This window comes from Drosophila novamexicana, unplaced genomic scaffold, assembly GCF_003285875.2.
Source record: "Drosophila novamexicana strain 15010-1031.04,08,12 unplaced genomic scaffold, DnovRS2.1 tig00001444-arrow-arrow-pilon, whole genome shotgun sequence".
Classification (NCBI taxonomy): Eukaryota; Metazoa; Arthropoda; class Insecta; order Diptera; family Drosophilidae; genus Drosophila; species Drosophila novamexicana.
The window spans coordinates 254955-274151 of record NW_020824859.1 but is presented as its reverse complement, the minus strand read 5'-3'; the positions used below and the strand labels follow the sequence as shown (position 1 = coordinate 274151).

The 19197-nt window shown below is 43.9% G+C and overlaps 1 protein-coding gene across 1 annotated transcript; it reads right to left on the bottom strand.

Annotated features, from left to right (window-relative positions):
• Positions 1-45: 45 nt before the first annotated feature.
• Positions 46-16711, bottom strand: LOC115767700 (chondroitin sulfate proteoglycan 4). Its single transcript, XM_030711993.1, has 11 exons — positions 16535-16711; positions 9794-9990; positions 9477-9707; positions 9214-9395; positions 7836-8424; positions 6750-7778; positions 5093-6501; positions 3916-4069; positions 3190-3853; positions 2229-3132; positions 46-2100 (listed from the first exon to the last, which is right to left on the bottom strand). Exons 1-11 carry the CDS (start codon positions 16626-16628, stop codon positions 372-374), a joined length of 7182 nt encoding a protein of 2393 aa, XP_030567853.1. The 5' UTR covers positions 16629-16711; the 3' UTR covers positions 46-371.
• Between the last annotated feature and the right edge of the window lie 2486 nt (positions 16712-19197).

The following is a 19197-nucleotide window of genomic DNA, read 5'->3' as shown; positions in this document are numbered from 1 at the left end:
GTAGCTGTTGATCGTGCTTTGAAATCCAAAGAAAAAGGCCGTGTTTTAGCTTACAAGTATTGTCATTTATTTTAAAAATTCGTAATTCAAATCGTTTTCTAACACAAAAGACTCAACATTGTATAATATTGAAAGTTGGCAAACTCTTACGACTATAAATCATACATATATAGATGTATATATATGGCAAAATATGTGTATGGCTATTCAGTAGCAAATTTACGTGGTATCAAATGCTTTTTAGAAACTAACAAAGTCCGTTTGCTTACAACTAGAACGTGCGAATCTCATAAATCAGCCTTAAACATATCTAAAACCTATTGCTAAATAAATAAGCTAAGTCTAATTGTGTCGTAATTGTGTTCTGCTCCTCAGACCCAATACTGATTTCTGCGCAGCAACGGATTTGTGGGCGGCGCCGAGGGCGGCGAGCTAACGGAGCCGGAAATCGATATGCTCTGCGGCACGGATGCATAGCCGGCAAAATCGTTGGCCATGTCGCAGGACGAGCTCCAGGCATCGTGCTCCACGTGATAGGGATTGTAGCGTTGCGGCAGCATCATCTGCTGCGGATCGCACTGATCGTCCGTTTCATCCTCATCGGGATCGTAGCCGGGATACTCGTGCTTGTACGATTCAACGGGTATGATCTTGCAGTGCGGTATATTGCTGAAGCCCGGCAGCGGCGTGGAATTCCCAGTTGCCGGCACCGAGTCCGCCTCTGAGCTGGCATAATGATGATGATGATGATGGTGATGCTGTGGACTGACCGATGTCAGGTCAGGCGGACAGGGCAGCGGCGGCGGCTGATCCTTGGATATGTCCGCCTTACGCTTGCGCATATGCCGCATCTTGAGCAAGAGCAGCACGAGCAGCAGACAAATGAGGAGTATGAATAGGGCACAGCCGACGGCCAGGTAGTTGATGGATATATCCGCATTGCCCAGATGCACCGTTTCCGTTTCCTGCAACTGGGCGCGATACTCAATGGCGACTGTGGCCTGTGCCGGCTGCACGGTTTTGATGAGCAGCTGATAGTCAAAGCTATCGGTGTCCAGTTCCGTTTCGTCCACGGAAGCGTGCGGCACAAAGTAGACGACACCGCTGCGCAGCTCCTTGTACGAGAAAATGTTGGTGGAGCGTTCGTTCTGGGCATCGCCGCCATTGAAGCCCGTCGTGCTGCTGCGTATGATCTTCCGCAGCTGACCCGTGGCCGGCATGCGCGTTATGACAAACTTGGGATTGAATTTGTTCAGCTTTAGCGAGAGCGGATTGTCATTCACCAGATAGCTGGTCAGCCGGATCTTGCCGGCCGTCGCACCCGTACCGGACTCCGCCTCACGCATGGCTATGTCGTTGATCTTGATAACGGGCTCCACATGGACCAGCACGTCCACCTGGGCGGCATAGTTGCTGCCCGGCACATAGGCGCTCACCTGGAACGTGTCATTGGAGCGATTGAGATCCGTTTGCATGTAGCTAATCTGCGATGTCTCCAGCTGCTGCTGATTGAATCTCAGCGTCGGCTGATGCTTAAACAAGATGATTCCATACAGCGGCGAATTGGTTATGTTATAGGCCAGCCGCTCCAGCTGCACGTTCGTGCTCAGGCCAATCTGCTCCAGCCTCATCGGTGCACTGGTCGCGCCCTGCTGCAGACTCACGGGCGTCTGTGTGCCCGCCGGCAGCAGACTTATGGGCGACACCTTAATCGTGAATATCTCATAGGCTGGATTAAACTGGCCATCGGTCACGGTGAAGCAGAAGGTCGTCGACTGCGGCATGCCAAAGTGCACGTAGATGATGCGATCGTTGTTGATGTCCGCCTGCGTAAATTGATTGGAGAAGGCCAGCAGCTCCTCCGGCTGGCCATCGTTGTTTAGCTTCTTGAGCACGCCCAGCGTCGGGCCGCTCATCACATCATAAATAATCTCCTCCGGCGGCGTATCCTTATCCTCTGTGAGCAGCACATTGCGTGTTATCGTCCGATTCTCGCCCTCAACCACCGTCATTTGCGGCAGATGGGTGACCAGCTGGAAGGGCTGATCGTTGATCGGATTTATGGACACGGGTATCGTCAAATTGCACAAAAATATATTTCTGCAAAGGTAAAAATATAATCAAATAATTATTTTAAATAATATTATCTCTTTTCTAGATATTTCTATATGCTGAAAAAGATCTGTGACCCGAGAACCAAGAGTATTTCCAACTCTCGTTCAACTTACCCCTGCGTGAGATACACGCCCATGAGTATGGTGTCCTCCAGGGTATCCGTGTGGTCATGTATGTAGTACACCTTCTTGGTGAAGAAGTCGCTGGGATGATATCGTTGCATGGACTTGAACTCGTGGCCGAGACCAATGCTGCCGTGCGATGGCTTCTGTGCGGCCTCTATAAACAGTTCCGGATTGTTGATGCCCGCACGTGTCTTCAGATACTCCAAGATCTTGGAGAAATCCAGTTTGATGGGCACCGAGCCGCCCTCGTCCACGGTTAGCTTGGAAACGGGCAGGAATCGCAGTAGGCCACCCGATGATACCGATATTTCTATATTGAACTTCTGGTCCAACAGGCGATCGCTGCGCTCGGCCACCACGTCAAAGTAGAAGGAATCATTGATGCGGAACTCCATAATGACCGCCGTGTGCTCATAGAAGATGTGCCCGTTGTCCACATCGTTCTGGGTAAACTCGCTGATCTCCTTCGCGTAGCCATTGCCCAGATACTCGTTGACAATCCGGCCCAAACTGGGCGGAACTGTCACATTGTAGCGTATCTCGCGCTCCTCGTCCGAGCACTTGTAGTGCAAATGATCTCGCAGGATTTGCTTCTTGGTTAGCGGAAAGACGTGCAGATTCTCATTACGCTCGACCAGAATCTCAATGGGCTTGATCTCTATGTTCAGCAATTGGGTGCTGGTATTGAATAGTCCATCCGTAACCACAAAGGAGAGCTCGTTCCGCCGTGAGTTTGCATCGTGCATGAAATAGATCTTCTCGGCATTGATCTGCGCCTGCGTAAACTGTTCGATCTTGTGCAGCGTGGAGGATTTCTCGGCCAGATAACCGCCGTAAATGTGATGCACAATGTACGTGAGATTCTCCGGCGGCGTGTCATAGTCCTGGGCCACTAAAAGGAGAGTTAGTCTATCGGTCAATCAATCAATCAATCAGTCAGTCAACTTACATAGATCTGTATTCCGGATGACGTAGCGACCGCCATTCCATACCTGCAGACCCGTATTGGTGACCATCATTGGCTCCTCATCGTTGACCGGCACCACCGCCAGCTCCAGGTCAAAGGGCACGCTCTCCTTGTTCCTGGCCATGGCAACCATGGTAAGGCTATCCGTGCTATTCTCGCTGCCATTGTGCACATACTGTATGCTGCCCTGTTCGAGTTGTTTCTGGGTAAAGCGCTTGACCTTCGAGCTGCCCGCCAATATATGACCCGAACTGGGCGTTATGGTGACTATATACTCCAGGATCTTGCCCCGATAATACTCCGAATAGGGCTGTATATCCGTGGCGCTCAGCTGCACCGTCTTGCCCTCCACCACGGAGATGATGTTCGCGTGCATGTACAGCTTCTCCGGTATGATGACGATCTTCAGCATCAGCTGACGCAGCCAGGTAATCCCGTTGGTCACATCGAACACAAAGTAATCCGAGGATTGATTAACACCCGCTTGAATATAGAACATCTTTTCCGTATTAACCGACGACTGATCGAATACCTTGCAGTTGTATTCATCGTCAAAGGACATCGACTGCATTTCCAGATACCCGTGCATCGGCGACGAAGTTACCAGGAAGGTTATGTCACCCGGCGAAATGTTGGGATGCACGACCTGAGATCAGATTGGATTCGTTTAAGTTTTATGTTCGAAATAACTGCTTCTCCTTCACTTACCTCCAGAATGTCACGTGAGATTAGGACACTCGTTGACTCCTCCACATAGAGCGTGTGATTCTGTTTCACATGCAGCGGCTCCCAATAGGCGGAGGGATAGATCCGAAAGATGACCTCGCCCTCAGCTGTTATGTTCTTAATGTGCACACGATATCTGTAAAGAGATCATTTTAACGATAAGAAAATCAATATATCTTCTTAATCATAGAAATAATTCATGGTAAAATATTATTTAGCCGAAAAAATTTAAGTAATATTGGATTAATATCGATCTACATTATAATGTAGCTCCTATAGGAACAATCGCAAGGCAGAGAGCATTTACCCCTCCTCGACATTTTGACTCGCGTGAGCGTGGGAGTTAATTGATGCTTTTACTGTAAATGCTTAAAATACCGCTACATGTTTTGACCGCAGACAGCACTCGCAGCAGAGAGCGAGCATTGTGAATCATATGAGAGGGAGAAGTGAGTATTTATATGCGCACAGCGTCCACGCCATTGGTCGCACTGCTTTCGATCCCGTTATCAAAAGTGTGAGCGCAGGAGTTGTAATATTTGTGTGCTCTTTGTTGTCATAGTATTGGTGTGAGTGCTGGCTTAGCGTAGGCGCGAGCTTAATAAGGCGATTTAGTCTGTGCGCGTCTGTCCTGTAAACCGGTCGTGTTTTTTTTTTCGCGCGTGTGTATAAAAGCGTTTGCTCACAGAGTAAAATCAACTAAAACGCGAGTTATTTGTGCCGCGTGTGTTTGTTTACTGTCATATATCATGTGTTTATATATGTATATGCATATTTCCGTTCTCAAAGTGATATTAAACCAGTGGTAAAGTGCGTATTTGTTGGTGCACAACTTTTTCACCAGCAAAAAATTGGCGCGCATTCTAACTGAATCCACAGCCAGAGAGGGAGAGAGAGAGAGAATGAGAGAGTCAAGCGAAAGCTAGAGAGCATTGTGCAGCTTTTCTTATGAAGGTAAACGTGCTCTTATATTTTTTGTTACTTAAGGAATTATTATAAAGTTGAAGGTAATCGTGTTCTTATATTAATTGTTACTTCGAGAATTATGAATTGATTTCCCTTTTAATACCCTTGCGAAGGGTGTTTTATTTGTGCAACTAAATGAAATTTCCCGTTGATGATGATGATCGTTAACGGATAAAAGACGGATAAGACCTACCTCACTTTATCCATCGATGCAATTTCCGTATTCCAATAGACCAAACGTTCGCGTTCGATATCCAAATGCGTAAAGTTGCCCAGGGATGTAAAATTCGTGGCCTTGTGCATGACTGTGCCGTTCTCCCGGTCCGCTCCGCCCCGCTGCCCACTCAGATACATGAGTATGCCATAGGAGGGCGGCTTGATCACCTCATAGTAGATGCTATCCAGCTTCATATCCAAATTGGTTTCCAGCACAAAGTCCGTATTCTTGAGTATCACGAATTTGCCCTCCTGTACAATGGACGCGTTGGCGGGCAGCATGGACACAAACGGATCCGAGGCGCGTATCTCCAGCTGTCCATTCACCTCATGCTCCCGATCCGTGACAATGAACGAGGCAGTGCCCACATCCGGACCGCTGTGCTGGAACATAATGCGCCGATTGGCAATGTCATCCTGACTGAAGCTGTCTATAAAATGGCCAGACTTATAGAAGGCGCCATTGGTGCTGGACACGTGTATATAGTGTATATCGGTGTGATTCGTATTCACATCCGCATCGAGATACTGCAGCGCAGTGGGATTCAGTGTGCGTATACCGTTGCGCACCACGTGGAAGACACGCTCGACAGCACTGCGATAGGGTTCATTGTCGTTGACCAGCTTGATGTGCACCTCCATTTTGGCCACAAACTGCAGATCCGTCTCATCGCTGGACAGTATGAGCAGCTCGAAGCCGTCGAGCGTGGACTCCGTATCGTCGTGACAATAGTAGATATCGTTGCGGAACAGCTGCTCCAACGTGAACAGCTCGATGGGCGTGGTCAGGCCCGTTTGTTCATCGTACTTGCACACCAGACCATGAGCCGGCGGCACAGACACCTGGAACTGCAGACTCTCATAGATATTGAAGCGTATCTCGAAGTGTTTTTTCGTAATCAATGCTCGCTCGCCCTCCTGCACCTGCACGGTCTCGAACTTCTGATAGTGCAGCTTGTGTGTTAGCTCGGTCAACGGATTGAATATGATCTGCAGCTTGCCCACGACATCGTCGCACTCGGCGACAGACACCACAAACTCCAGATGATCCGTAAAGCTCGAGTAGCAGCTGTGATGCGTCTTATAGTGTATGCGCCGCTTGTCTATGTCCTGTTGCGTGAACGAGTCCATCTGCTTGGCCGCCTTGCGTGATCCCTCCACATAGATGCCGCCGTATTTGGTCGGCTTGCTGATCTTATAGATGACATTGCGCGAGAAGCTGCCAATGGGCACCGTCTCATAGTTCAGCAGATTGTTGGTCAGCAAAAATTCACGCGTTCCATTGATTGCGATCACCGCTGGCGAACTGCTGGCAATGCGCAGCCGGGTGAAGGTTATGCGAAAGTCAAAGGTTTGCGTCGTCACAAAACCAAATGAGGCTATGAACTGTAAGGGTAATAGAAATATTTTCAGTGAGTGAGAGAGTGTGATTGCGTCTTCGGACTTATACAGATTATTTTGGGTTCTCAAGGAGATTCGAAGAGGTTCGCCTAGGATTTACAGATTACTTCGGGCTCTTAATGAAATTCGAACAGGCTTAACTAGGTTGTTTTCTCTTATTCCACCCATTTTCCGCTCGAGTTAAAATTATAATATAAATGTAGTTCTTTGAACCCTTCCCACTTGTTACGCACCTTGAATTCGTCTTGCCAAGGGAAATCGCTGCTGTGCAGATACCGTATGTGTCCCAGCAGCAGTTGGCTATCGGTGAACCATTCCACATTGATCCAGGTGCCATCGATCTGTCGCAGACGCTGTAGTGCGCCATGCTGTGGCGGCTTCACAATGTCGTAGCGTATATCGATGTGCTCGTCGACCGCGTTGGTGCCAATGGAGAGATTGGCCGAGGACAGCAGCAGGGAACTCTTGTGTATCATGATGAGGCCCGTGTTGTTGACCACACGCAGCTCCAAGGGATGCACCGAGACGGGCAAATAGACCGTGTCGCTGGTCTCGATGCCATCGGATACCTGCAGCAGCAGCTGATAGCTAAATGCCTCCGTTGTGGTTGAATTGTACAAATAGGAGACCTTGCCCACATTCACGTCCGCCTGCGAGAAGGTCATCGTGTGTATGCCCCCAACCATAAAGCGGCCAAAGGCCTCCTGGGAATTGGCCGACGGCATTATGGTATAGATCAAATCGCTGGGCTCACTATCCGGATCGGCGATATTGAACAGATCCACGTCCAGCACGCGCTCGATACCCTCAATGACGCGCAGAATCTTGTGCGAGTTCAGCTGCAGCTGGGGCGGATCGTTGACAGCCGTGATGTTCGCATGGAGCAGAAAGCGATGCTTGCCGAGTATGTTCTCGGGTATCTTGTGCGGATCCCCATAGATTTGCATATCCAGTGTGGCGTGGTCGTTAAAGTTCTCCAGGCCATTGTGCACATACTTCAGCTTGTCTGTGGCCAAGTCGACGAGATTGAAGCTACGGCAGGGCACAAAGTTGGCCTTCTCCGGCGAGTACTGCAGCAATTGGCCATATTTGGGCGGTTGCACCACATGGAAGGCAATCGACTGCTCGTTAAGGCTGGGATAGCGCCGTGTGTCGAGCAGCACATCGATGAGCTGGGGCGAGAGGAAGGCGGTGCCGCCCTCGAGCAGCTGCATGGGCGACACATACAGCAGCTCCAGCTCCGGACTGGTCTCCGTGAAGATCTGCAAGAAATAACCGATAAACAAAATGCCAAATGAGCGGAGTGTAGTGAAGCTCACCTTGAATGGACCCTGAAAATCGGCCTTGATGCAGTAGGACTGATCGCAATAGCATATGAACTCATCCACGCCATGCTGACTGCATATGCCGCTCTTGAGGCAGGGACTGTGCTCCACACACGGATACTTCCACACACAGTTGAGGGCCAAGTGGCGGGAGATGCTCATCTCGGCGAAACCCAATGCCAGGCTGTTAACTTGAAGATTTCGCATGCAGCCCTTGAAGCTGAGCTCATTGATGCGCAGCCCTTTGTTGATCAGCCGGCGGCGCATCTCCTCCTGCACGCCGCCAAAGAAGACGCTCTTCTCAAGATTTATGCTCGCCTTGGTCTCATTAGCGTGCTCCCCCCGATATGCCAATGCCCCCTCGTCCAGCTGCAGCTCCGCCATGACGGCATTATAGCGCAACGCCACACGATGCCATTTGCCATCGGCAATTGTCTCATTTGTCATAAACTGCACCAGGCTGCCGGCCTTGTTGAATGTCAGCTTTAGTTTCTCATCCTCAATCTCCAGCAGCAGAAAGTCGTAGCCGCCATTGAAGAACACCGTGCCCGACTCCGTCATGGTGCGAAATTGAAACGAGAGACTGAAATGGTAATCGGATGCTTAAAACTTGCTCAACAGATCTTTGCGACTTTATGCTAAAAGTGTTAAATCTTCGATTTAATAATAATCTTTAATTAATGTCTGCAAAAAAGAGATGCAAGGTTGGGAGTGCTTGACCAGGAGATACCCTAAGCTGGAGACAATGTCAACATATTTTCTCTGCCTGAACCCTGGACTTAGGACATTCCAGCTACCTACACACATAATCATATATGCACACACATGCGAACACTGTCTCTTGTTCCCTTTACCCAACTCTATTTATAAGGAATGCTTCCTTGATTAACTTCGGTGCTTATATACCGATTGTTATGATACTTTCAGGGTCTAAATGTGGCATCAAAATGTGTTATATACCAAGGCGTGAGGCTCTACGTTTAAGAATGCCATTTTGTTCCATTTTCGGGGGACAAAGAGGGCGGCTTTCGAAATGTGAAATATTTCAAATCTGTATATACTATACGAGAACCTACATACCAAGCTTGTTTTCGAGTTATGCTTAACAAATTATGCCGTAAAATCGATATTTATCGATTGTATAAGTATTGAAAGAGATATTGGCATATAATTATGAGCTTGTTTTGTGTATGACATAGAAAAATATATATTTAAACTTTCTAAAGTTCAGCTTTAGTAGCTTATGAGATCTAAGAGTGCAAACAGACGGACAATCGACTCAACTCGTTGTCAGGATCAAAAAGATGTTTATAAATTATGGAAAGCACATGGCTGTGTCATCTAAATTGTGATTATTTTTCAACCCACTTACCTTTCGCCCGTGGCATGAGATTCCTTGAGCATAAGCGCAAAGGAATCATTGCTCAGGAAACTGATGCTATCCTGAACACCGCCATCGAACTCATTGCTGCAGGTCCAGGCGACTCCGGTGCTGGTCGTGTGGCCGGTGCGATCTTTGGCACGCTTTATGATGTTGATGTTGTTGTAAAAGACCTGCCACACAATAAAAGCGAAAAGAACTCGATTAGATAAACTGATCACACGATTGCCACGGCTGGAGGCGCCGCCACTCACGTCCGATATGCAGCCGCGAAAGCCGATGACATCGTTGAGAAACTCGGCCGTAAAATCGCCAACGCCGCCGAGAAAGGTGCCAAAATGCACATTCAAAGCTTGCGAATCGTTTGGCAGCTGTTTGCGCATTATGTGACCGTCCACCTGCAAGGTGACATTGTTCTCGAAACGCTGCACGGCCACATCGTGCCACTCCAGGTCGTTAAGTGGCTGCTTCTTGGGCGAACGCAGCTGCAACAGACAAAACAGACAAAACAGGCAAACAGGAATCGGTGTTATGGCATTTAACTGAAATATGCAACAGGTTCGACGCTCACCTGGACCACATCCCGTTCGATTTTATAGCTGAAACTGATATGGCCGCTCTCCAGTCGCAGCAGGCAGTAGTCGGTGCGACCCGCCGCCAGAAAGAGCAATGCATCCGCTTGCCTGGTGCGAAACTTGACGCGTATATTCGTTGACATTTTGGCCTCCTGCAGCGGCATCGATACATAGCCATCGCCGTATAGCGAAACTGTAACGGGCAAATAAACAAATTTCAATGGGCATTTCATCAGATACCGCCTGCCACATGTGGCATGTGGCATCTATTGCAAGCTATACAAGCTCCACTTGATTGGCTCGAATTGTGCACACATCATTTGGCCAGCTGTCAGCCTGTCAGTCAATGTCTGTGCACTCTGTCAATCTATTCAGCTATCTATTCAACTATCTACATATCAATCCATCTATCTATAGATCCATCTTGTACTTGATTTGCTTAATTAGCCGTGCCGCCAAGTTTGCCCTCTGCTCGTAATATCTTGTGGCCCCATTCTGCTCATCTAGCCTTGTTATACTCTTTGACAGAGCAGCACAATTTCATTTCAAAGATATGAGGATGTGTTTCGATAGGTAGACAATGTAATTTCGTAAGTTTTAGCTTTCAGATTTAGATTACCTTAAGGTCATTTAATATGATCTCATGGAAATCAATTGTGCTCCTATTGCTCTTATTATTTTTACAACTAATAAATTATTAATTTATTTTAAGCGAGTTTTGCCTTTGATTTCCAAGAAAATGAACAGATATGCTTTCCTTTTTTTTTCAATATCTAATTTCAAGGCATTTGCTTGATTTATGACCGAGTTCTTTGGTTTATATAGAAGATTTAGTTGTCACATTTTGGGGCTCTATTTCGGATTTATTTTGGTAGTTTTACAAAATATTCGAATGCCTCAACTTTGGCACCAATTTGTAGCACAAGCATTTGGTTCCAAAATCTTTTTGGGACATGCACGTATTGACCTAACCCACATTTAGAAATTTATCTGGATATATTTTTGAGCTGCTTGAATAAACATGAAACAGTTGCACACACGCACACACGCACAACCGACGACAGTCAACAAGATAAACAACGCCAAATGAGAAACAAATAATTTGTTTGTTGTTGTTGTTATTTTCTTTGTTGCTGCGATCAGCGTCGGAGTCGGCGTCGGCGTCGCCTGCGTTGGCAGAGCCATTTTGACGCCAATTAGCAGCCATTAGGCGTCAAAAACTGTCGGAAAACCTAAAACACTTTCCCAACTCAATGCATTGACCTACATTAAGATATTGTTAAGACCTGCTCTTCTTCTTGTTGTTGCTATTGCTGCCAAATCTAACTGGCAGAGTGCTCTAGTCGAGCGTGCCTGACCCGGTTGATACTCTAGACATTCATATGCAACGGGGCTTCTAGGTTCCGCACTAACGAAAGTTTATCCTTAAACAGTTTTCGTGTTTATTTGCCAAACATTTAAGTACTTATTGGACTTGGGCGTAGCATTAAAATATGTTTATGTATTTACAAGTGTTTCAAAAATCAATTCCATTTAATGAATAAGGTATCCAAAAAGTGAATGTCTATGGATCTGAGAAACTACTATAAGAGAATCTACAAATATACTAACTTTGGTGTGTCTAGTTCTTATAAGCTGCCAAAACTTTTAAATAATAGGGCTGGAAAATCGATATTTATCGAATTCAAAGAAAATATGCGCTATTTTTGTAGATAAGCCTTTATAAACTCAGAAATACGTCCAAATAATCAGGAATGAAAATATTATCTATCGATATATATTAATTTTAGAGAGAGAGTGGGATGTTTCGATAGTAAGGTACCCAAAGGTACAGTATTTAAATGAAAGGGACGAATGTTTCAAAAAAATGAAAAATACTTGATCTGAGTGTGCTTAAAGAAAATCTGTACAAAGATATACAAACTCTGTTGTTTCTCGTTCTTATAATCGCCGAAATTAACTCAAATAATAGGAAATGATAAGTGGTATTTTTGAGAATGTGCTTGTAAACTATGAAGACTAGCTTTTATAATATTCGAAATAAGCTCAAATAATAAGGACATAAAATATATATTTTTCGATATATATCGATTTTAGGGAAATGCTGGGATATTTCCCTAAAAGTATCGAAAAATTAAAAGTATTTGATTTGAGTATGCTCAAATATTTTGTAAGTAAAGATATACAAGCTTTGTTGGTTGTAAACTTAATAATCTCCGAATTGAGCTCAAATAATCGGGACAGACAATCGATATTTATCGAAATTGGAAAAGAGCTGGGTTCTTTCTTTTGGAATAGTCTCTCTACAGCATATATCCCACTTTTAAGCCCTTTACCCATTACGAATTTCTGTTAAGAAACCCAAGTAGTTGCGCGGGCGGGCGGCATGTTGGATGTTTGGTGGCAAGCATAAAACGTGTATATCCGGAAGTTGCAAGCAATTTGCATCCGCAGTCAACGGCTGCAACTCAGATGTCGGCGCCGCAACAAATGAGACGTCATCATCAGGCCAACACCAACGCAGTCGGCAATGCACATTCATAACGTGTGGCAAGTAGCGCGTTGCAAGAATTATGGCAACAGATGCAACTTGCAACTTGGCCAGGCGGCATGTGACATGCTGCACACCAGACACCAACCCCGCTCGCTGCCATCCAAAATGTGAAATTTATGTTTATCTTAGCTGCTGCTGTGGGGCAACTCTCCGATCGCACCGTTCGTGGCAAGCGAATTTATGTTATGGCCAATGTTTATTTGATTTGAGTTATATGTCGCATTTGTTTTCGTTCAGTTGCCCGACTTTATATGCTTTTTATGCATTCGCTTTGATGGCCACACAGCGGCATTTGCTTCTCTCTCTCTCTTAATTTAATTAGTACGCCTTTGCTGGGCTCTCAGGTATTCGGATTTTGTTTGTATTTCATGTTTGGGGGGCGGCGCATTCATTACAACATTTTTATACCGACATTGACAATTTATAATTTTCTGATGATGCATTTTCCTTCTCAGTTGATTTTACTAATAATGTCACAGTTTATTGCCGGCATATGTGATTTGTGCGCTTGTTGCGTGCTCTTCAGCGAATTGCACTCCAAATTTATGGCATCTAGCTACAGTTTTTATGAACCTGAACTAATTGCTGAAGCGCTGCAGAGACATAGATATATATATTGTTGATGCTATTTCTGACTTAGGTTTGCAGCCAGAGTTGTCATTTTTAATAATAATAACTTGTTGGGCTATCTGAGCTCATGCTCTCTTAGAGACTGAAAAGAACTCAATTACAAAGAAAGAGCCTTGCAGCTTTGGATGTGCACACATTTTTATGTCCCATTTAAGTTTCAGAAAGATCTGACTTTAAGCACCGAAGTTACCCAAGAATATTTGTATCATAATGTGGGCAAGGTATGGAAAGTCTACAAAACTTTTCAAATATTATTCATAATGCTTTTTTCCTGTGTTTTATTTTCTAAGCTCATAAGCAAAAGCAATTTGAAATTTTAATGAAATTACCGCTGAAACGCTTAAAAGATATCTTTAATAGACTCAGTTATTGGGAATATAATGAGGGAACTCTATCATTAACAGCTTGAGTCTAATGTGACATAAAATCATAAGTATGTTAATTACAATAGTTAACACATGCTTTCCATTCCGGTCAATTCATTGGCTCATTATTGCTCTCAGTCATATCTGCGATCCAAGTTGATCTTTATAGAACTGAAAGATGGTTGCTGGAACAATACTTTCACAGGCAGAAAGCCATTTGGCCCCTCGCGTGCTTGATTCTCGAAACATTTTATGGCTTCATTCGACAACTGAAGAGATCAATTTAAATCAAATAAAACCAACATGAACATATAGCGAAATACATTTAAGAATCCATTTGGTTAGGCGCTTCGCCAGTTTATTACATGCCAAGCCGCGGCAGATAAACATGTGGAATGTGGCTGCGGAGCGGCGCATCGCAGCCTAATTAGACCCCGGGGCCACATAAAATTCAATTATAAGTATACATTTGGCCTTTTTCCTTTGTATTCTTGTCTTTATTTTTGCCTATCAAGAACTGACAAACAATAATCGAGCAACGGCAATCGACAAGTCATAAACGCAAATGTTCCGGAAGCGATGACAATGTTGCTGAGTATGCCGCCAAAATAAATAAGAATTTTCAATTTGGGGTATTTTCAAGTATAAATGCATCTGCACATCTACGTGACTTAAGCAGGCAGTTAGCGGAACACATTTTGATATTTATCAAGTAAGCAAGTATGTAACAAGTAAGTCAGAAGAACGCCTGACTAAGGCATACGCTGAAAGAGTATGAACATTCGTCTGCATAAGGTAATACCTCCTTGATGATCTACGGTGTTTATAGTCCGATCATTTAGACATATTTAGGGCTTAATTATGGCATACCAAAGTGTGTACAAAACAAGGTTCAAGGCACCTCCTCAAAAAATTACTTTGCCCAATTTTGGAGAGAGTGGAAATAGGAGAAAAACAAAACATTGAACATATTAATTCGTATATACTAAACGAGAATTGTGTAACTGGCTTTTATAAACTTCGAGTTTGGTTAAAAAAACAAGTCTCAAAATCGATTTTTAACATTATTATTAGGGAATTGGGACGGAGATATCAAGGTAAAAAGTAAAGTTCATTCTGCGTAAACTCTCTTGAATCTAGTTGTTGAATTTGACAGCTCTAGTCCTAAAAGTATTTGAGACGTGATTGAAAACTAGATGTGCATATCGATAATTATCGGTTTTAGGCAAATATGAGAATAATTATCGAAGATTTATTAAAAATTGCTGGCCCTACGTTCTTGTAGACTCGGAGATCTACGCGAACGTACAGACGTACATGGATAGATGGACTAATCTCATCATTCTGATATATACAGGATCAAACATGCCCGCCTCTGCCTCTTACAAACAAAATACCCTAATTCATTCATGTGCACCGGGTGCAGGGTATCAAAATAATGAATAATCAAGCAACAACAAGAGCAGCAAAGCACATGGTGCGCCAGATATACAGCTGCAGAGTCACAGATACATTTGTATCTGTATCTGTTGCCGTGGCGTTGTGTTAAAATTGGCACAGTGCGTTGCGCGTGTAAATCATTTACATTTCGTGTGGTATAAATACAAATTCAGTGAAAATCGCAAATAAAGCGCGAAACAATAATAAGAAAATAGAGGAAAATTCGCGTTGACTGTTGCCGCTGCATGAATCATGCGTCTTGCAAAGTGACGTCACGTGCCAACTAAAAATATCAGAAAATAAAATATAGCAAAACATTTGCGCCCAAGACCAAGCGGCCAAAAATAAGCGTGTATATACTATATAGATACAAACAATATCGAAACATATACATATATATATATAGATATATATGTATTTGTGGTGATGAGAATTAAGAGCATGCTCGCTGTGGCTGTCTGTGTGGCGACTTGCAACGTTTTGTGGCATGCCACAACGTAGTTGCTGGCAAACGAAGTGGAGACATCGAGCGACAACAACGACAAAAGTGCGCCCCAAGTCAAATGTCAAGCGTGAAAAATGCGTTAAGTGCTCGGCGACGGCGCATTTTACTTAACTAGTTGGATTTTACGACCAAGCGGTTACCCGGGCGCAGACACAACTTGAGAAAGTTGCGCCCTAAACAAGCCAAAAAGAAGAAAATAAAATACTGGCTGAAGACCAAGTCAAGTTGGCCGCAGTTAAGTCCAGGAAATTACATAAAAATTGGCAAACATTGAATATCTAAATTTGTGCATATTGAAACCGAAATCGGGCTGATTTCAAACAAATTTCTAGTATTCAAGGCCAGATACATGGCTATAAGCTTTTATAGTAAAATGGAATTTCCCCAGCAAATATTTATTTACATTTTCTATTTTGAGCTTTATGGTAGGCCATAATCACATTTAAATGTATTTAATTTATTAGTTGCTAACAGCTGAGATATTTTGCAATTTACTGGAATAACAAATTCATTTATGCCAACCAGGCAGCCTGTCTTATGGCTGTGTGTGTGAGCTGTCTTAATAACTTGTGTTTGTATTTGTATCAATTTACGTACAAGTATTGGTGAGCTTTCAAAAGCTCCTAGCATTTTGTTCGCGAATGTTTGCCTGCGTTGCGTACGTGAGTTGCGTCTGCGTGAAAGCTCTCTAAACGGTTCTACTGCTTGAGATGTTATACTACCACAATGCGCACAAGTATTGGTGAGCTTTTAAATGCTGCACGCATCACGTTCGCGGCTGTCTGGCTGCTCTACGTCCGTGAGTTGCGTCTGTGTGAAAGCTTTCGGAAACTTTCTGCTGTCTAAGTTGTTGCTCAGCTACTTTTTTTTTTTGCTGCCCACAGTGCCTGCCATTTAACTAACATGCAACACTCGCAAAAAAAAGAAAAGGAAACGTATCTTGACTGCACCATTTGCAACTCTTTATTTTGACTTTTATTTATTTGTTGGCAGCTAAGTAAATGCAATTTGGACATGGCCCACGTTGGAGCTGCAGCAGCTGCTGCTTCTGCTCGAGTGTCGCCTTTGCGGCCAATTCGTGTCTGGCCATATTTGTAATGAGCATAAATCGTGCGTTGATCATTTGCCATGATAAATCGCATGTTTATGCCCGTGCGGTATTAAGTTCTGTGTCGCAGCAGCAGCTACCGACTGCGATTTCAAGAGCGTAACATTTAATTAACTGTTCTGCAGCCCGACTTACCTTTCATAGTGCTAGCTGTTTGCAGCACTTGCAGCACTTGCAGCACGGCCAACAGCCATCCAAATCCAATCCGAAATCCACAGAGGCGCAACATTGCGCTGCAGCTGCTTTGAAGTTATAAAAATTACACAGCCCAAGATCGTTGCAGCCAGGAGCTGGGTTTCGTTATTCGTTTTTCTTTTCGGTTTTCTTTTTTTTTTTTTGGTTGGTCGTTTTTAATAATTCTGCGTGTTAATTGATTTTTCATGGGGCCACGCATCCGTCGTCGACGGGGCCGTCCCTCTTTAGATTGGAGAGAGCAGTGTGCTCATAAAAATAGCAACAACTGAGACACAGCAGCACGTCCTGGTCTACGGCTACATAGACAGATGCTGCATGTCATTTCGTTGACAGAACTCATGCGTTTGCACCAGGGGGGCAGCAGACGGCAAGACAGAAAGACGGAAAGTCGGACAGCCCACACTTATAGACAGACAGACAGGCCGTTTTGGGGGCTGCCTTTGATGCTATCTATATAGTATTGCGCTCCGGACAGCCTTTCAATATCGCCAACTCTTCTACTGTTAGTTTGCTTGATTACGTTTCAATTTGCTGTTGAAGCGTTTTCATTTTGAGCACTTTGAACACAATTTGGTTTTTCTTTACGTTTTTGGTTGATGCGCACTGAAAAAAACAAAACATATTCGATTTTTTTTTTTATATTTTTTTGATTTATTTTGTATTTTATTTCACTCGTGAGACTCATTTAATGCTGGGACGGCACTTAATTAGTTTTTTTTTTATAATCAATTTTTAAATGCACAGTAAAATATTTTAATAGACACACATTTATCAACAGCTGTCGTTCGATAGCTGAACTCAATTGAAATTTTATTGGTTTTTGTTTTCCGAATTACTTTTAATTTTAACAAAATTTGTTTGCTTTTCGTAAAGTAGTCATGTTTTTTGTTGAACGCTTTCAAATTGCTTGCATTAGTATTAGTGAGCTTTCAAAAGCTCTACACTTCAACTCGGAGGATGAATTGTGTGCGTTGTGTCTGTGTTTGTTGTAGGTGTGAAAGCTCTTCTACTTTTTATTTGTATATATTTTTAAAAAATTGTTTGATTACTAAGTGTATTTTTATAGGTTTATTATTATTATTCCCTGTTTTTATTTCTTACTGTACTCTCTTAACATTCGTGACTTCCTTCAAATACTGTATGCAACATCTTTTCTAGAACTTATCTCAATTGCCAAACATTTGTTGCGAACAAATCTTTTGTAATTGAAAAGAAATCCGCCATTGGTTCAAGTTATTCGCTTGGCACATCTCAAAGCAATTTGTACAAGCCCCACATATGTATGTATATCATTGATTAGCGTATCTGGATATTTTATGGACACTTAATTGAGTTGCTGGGCCAATGCAGCGCACACCCCCCCCCCCCTCCCCCCACATCCCCACTTCACTTCAAACTGCGCAGCGGCAGCGGCAGCGGCGTCGCTGGCGCTGAGTAAAATTTATTGTATTTTGGGCCAAGTAAGAGACGCCCATAAAAAGCAACTTAAGTGGCATGCCACGCAGCTTAACATTGTATGTGGTATATACGTTTTTTCTCCCTCCTTTTTTATTTTTTATTTTGTTTTGTTTTTATTTGATGCCAGCAAATTGCCAAAGTGGAATTTCTAGTTCATGATTTTGCCAGGCAGCGCAATTGCAGTCAAAGTTCAATGCAATGCGCCAGCCTGTTTAAAAATACAATTTTTTTCAAAATTTTAAAAACAAGAGGGCTAGCTAGGAGCTACCCTGAACTGCCTTTGATAGCAGTCTAGCTTCGGCCTATCATAGCCTTTGTACTCTTACACAGAACCTTTGCCCCATGCTGGGGGAAAGTCAATCTTGATTAAAAGATGATATTAACGAAACTTTCAAGGCCTCAAAATGTCACACAAAAGTGTATATATACCAAACACACAAGGTTTTACCTGTAAGAATGAGTTTTATTTTTTGAAATCTCTGGAGAGAAAAATCTAAAAACTAACAAATTTTAAATCTGTATCCACTATCCAAGAATCGGCATACCAAGTTTGATGTAGCTATCTCTTGTAATTTTTGAGTTACGCTTTAAAAAACATGTCTCAAAATCGATATTTATCGATATTGCGTAGGAGATATCGATAAAATAGGATAAACACATCTTCTATAAACATATGTTTATCCGATTTAAAGTCTCTCGCTCTTGTACTTTCCCAGACCGACCAATATGCTCGTTCTCCATTTGGTGAACAGTGTATGAAAAGATATCAAAAGGCCAAATAGGGCGCACAAACACTTTCAAGTTTAGATGCAAATCAACGGCGACGCGAACGCAAATCCCTTGGGTGGAAATCAGAAAAAATGCACCTACAGCCTACAGTTGTGGTGGGGGGGTTGGGGGATGTCAGGAGGCTGACAAGGAGGCATTTCCCGTTATGCTGCCGCTGCTGCCACCCGCCCCGCTTTGGCGTCAGTTGTTGGAACATTCGTGCGACGAACGTCAACAACTGTGACTGGAAAATGAATTATTTACGCCTTGGGCAGCTAAAAATACGCAGACACAGAAGTCGGGAAAGCTGGCAGCCCGGCGAGGGGCAGGGTGAGAGAGGGGGGCAACAAGATCGGTGCCCAAGCATTATGAATATG

Excerpts from the sequence above, each read along its gene's own strand:
- LOC115767700 (XM_030711993.1), bottom strand. The coding sequence starts at position 16,628 with ATGTTGCGCCTCTGTGGATTTCGGATTGGATTTGGATGGCTGTTGGCC. Across the intron at positions 9,991-16,534 it reads AACAGCTAGCACTATGAAAG|TTTCGCTATACGGCGATGGC; the intron begins GTAAGTCGGGCT and ends TGCCCGTTACAG. Across the intron at positions 7,779-7,835 it reads ATTTTCAGGGTCCATTCAAG|ATCTTCACGGAGACCAGTCC; the intron begins GTGAGCTTCACT and ends TATTTCTTGCAG.